Genomic DNA, 2,002 nt, shown 5'->3' on the forward strand with positions numbered 1-2,002 from the left:
ATGGTCTTGACAGTCTTGTTACTGCTCAATGCTTTCCCATTGCATCTAGGATAATATGGTGTTGATTTCCTATGCTTTACTGATAACATTTCCATTAAGATGTCCATAGTATCATTTATAAAGTGTGTCCCTTGATCAAACACAATCTCCACAGGACATCCATATTGGCAGATAATATTTTCAAATAAAAGCACAGCAATGGACTTCGCGGTGTTGTCAGGAAGAGCTTTACTTCCACCCATTTGGTGACATAACAAGTGGCCATCAATATATATCTATTCTTCCTTGGAGTAATTTTCTTGAATGGACCCATGAAATCCAGACCCCATTTCAGAAATACTCCCAGTGTGGCTGCACTGGAGTTAGAGGAGTCATATTTGCTGCCATGGGTCTGCCCATCCGCTGGCATATATCACATGTTTTATAAAAGCTTTGGACATCGAATATTAAGGTTTGCCACCATAATCCAGCCTGTAAAATTTTCTTGTAAGTAACATCAGTGGCAAAATGTCCTCCAGAGTCTCCATCGTGTGCCTCTGAAATAACTTGCATTCTCCCTTCCATGGGCACGCATCTTTGAAGAACCCCATCAACCCCCAGTCTGTAAAGTGATCCGCCAATGATAGTGAACTTCATACTTTTAATAATCAGGGCCTTCTTCTGACTTTGAGTCCAGCTTTCTGGGAATCCTCCCTTAGAAAGGAACTGATATACATCAAACAACTCTGGATCCGTTGTTTCCTTAGCCATCATCTGAAATAGTTATGCATCCACTGGCTCATCTCTTAGGGATGCTTCAAAATAACCATCCGTACTCCTGGATAGGAAATCAGCACCACTATGGTTTTTGCCAGGCTTATGAAAAATGCGAAATTCAAATTCCATCAGGAACATCATCCATCTTACCAGTCTGCCTTGGATAATGACTTTGTTGATAAAAAACAATAATGCCTGATGATCCACATAGAAATGAAATAGCTTGCACAGCAAATAGTGTCGAAATTTAGTAGCACTGAAAACCATTCCCAGGGCTTCCCTTTTAGTAGTTGTATATCCTTATTCAGCTTGACTGAATCTCCGGCTGGCAAAATATATTGGATAGTCAGTCCTCCCTTCTGGCTAAGCTAATATGGCTCCCATTGCCAGCCCTGATGCATCTACATGTACATGAAAAATGACCTCCCAATTTGGGTGTATGAGTACTGGCTTATTAATAATGGCATTCTTCAATTTCTGAAATCTCTCTTCACATTCAGCAGTCCAATTGAGCTTGTTGTTCTTCTTTGTGAGCTCGTACAAAGGTAATGCCTGGGAAGCAAATTGATGCACAAATCTTCTATGGAAATTGATGTATCCCAAGAAAGAACTCAGTTCTGATGCATTGTTGGGTGCCTTGGCCTGTTGGACACGCTGAATCTTGTCATTGGCCATTTCTATACCATTTTTGGACACTACATGTCCCACCAATTGTCCTTTCCAAACCAAGAAAACTGATTTGAATGGATTTAGACAAATTCGCTTCTCATGACAACGCTAGAAAACCATTTCCAAAAAAAGTAAATGCTTATCCTCCGTACAATATATAGTGATATCATCCATAAATATCACCAAGAATCGGTGGAGAAATTCATTGAATATTTCCATCATACATCGTTGAAAAGTCGCTGAAGCATTGCACAGACCAAATGGCATAACCAGATACATGAATGCTCCCCGCTTCGTGATAAAAATGGTTTTACTTCGATCCTTAGGAGCAATCTATAACCGGTTATATCTGAAGGAGTACGAGCGGAAGTGTGACGTGAGAGAGAGTGCGAGAAGAAGAGCACGACAATATGGTGAACTCGCTCTACTGTGAGGTGTAGAGCATAGTGAGTTCTTATTAGGTTTTAACAAAAGAATATGTGTACATACCTGGCGGCCCGCCCACTTACCTAGGCGACCACATTGGGCTTTATACCCCAACAACCTCCCACTTAAAGTCCAATGTGGTACTTTAAGT

At 40.8% G+C, this 2,002-nt stretch overlaps 1 protein-coding gene across 1 annotated transcript; it reads right to left on the reverse strand.

Annotated features, from left to right (window-relative positions):
* Positions 1–330: 330 nt before the first annotated feature.
* LOC147427230 (uncharacterized) lies at positions 331–750 on the reverse strand. The gene has a single exon (XM_086498282.1). The coding sequence runs from the start codon at positions 748–750 to the stop codon at positions 331–333; it is 420 nt and encodes a 139-aa protein (XP_086354408.1).
* Between the last annotated feature and the right edge of the window lie 1,252 nt (positions 751–2,002).

Source organism: Adiantum capillus-veneris, chromosome 24, assembly GCF_014529385.1.
Source record: "Adiantum capillus-veneris isolate H3 chromosome 24, ASM1452938v2, whole genome shotgun sequence".
Classification (NCBI taxonomy): Eukaryota; Viridiplantae; Streptophyta; class Polypodiopsida; order Polypodiales; family Pteridaceae; genus Adiantum; species Adiantum capillus-veneris.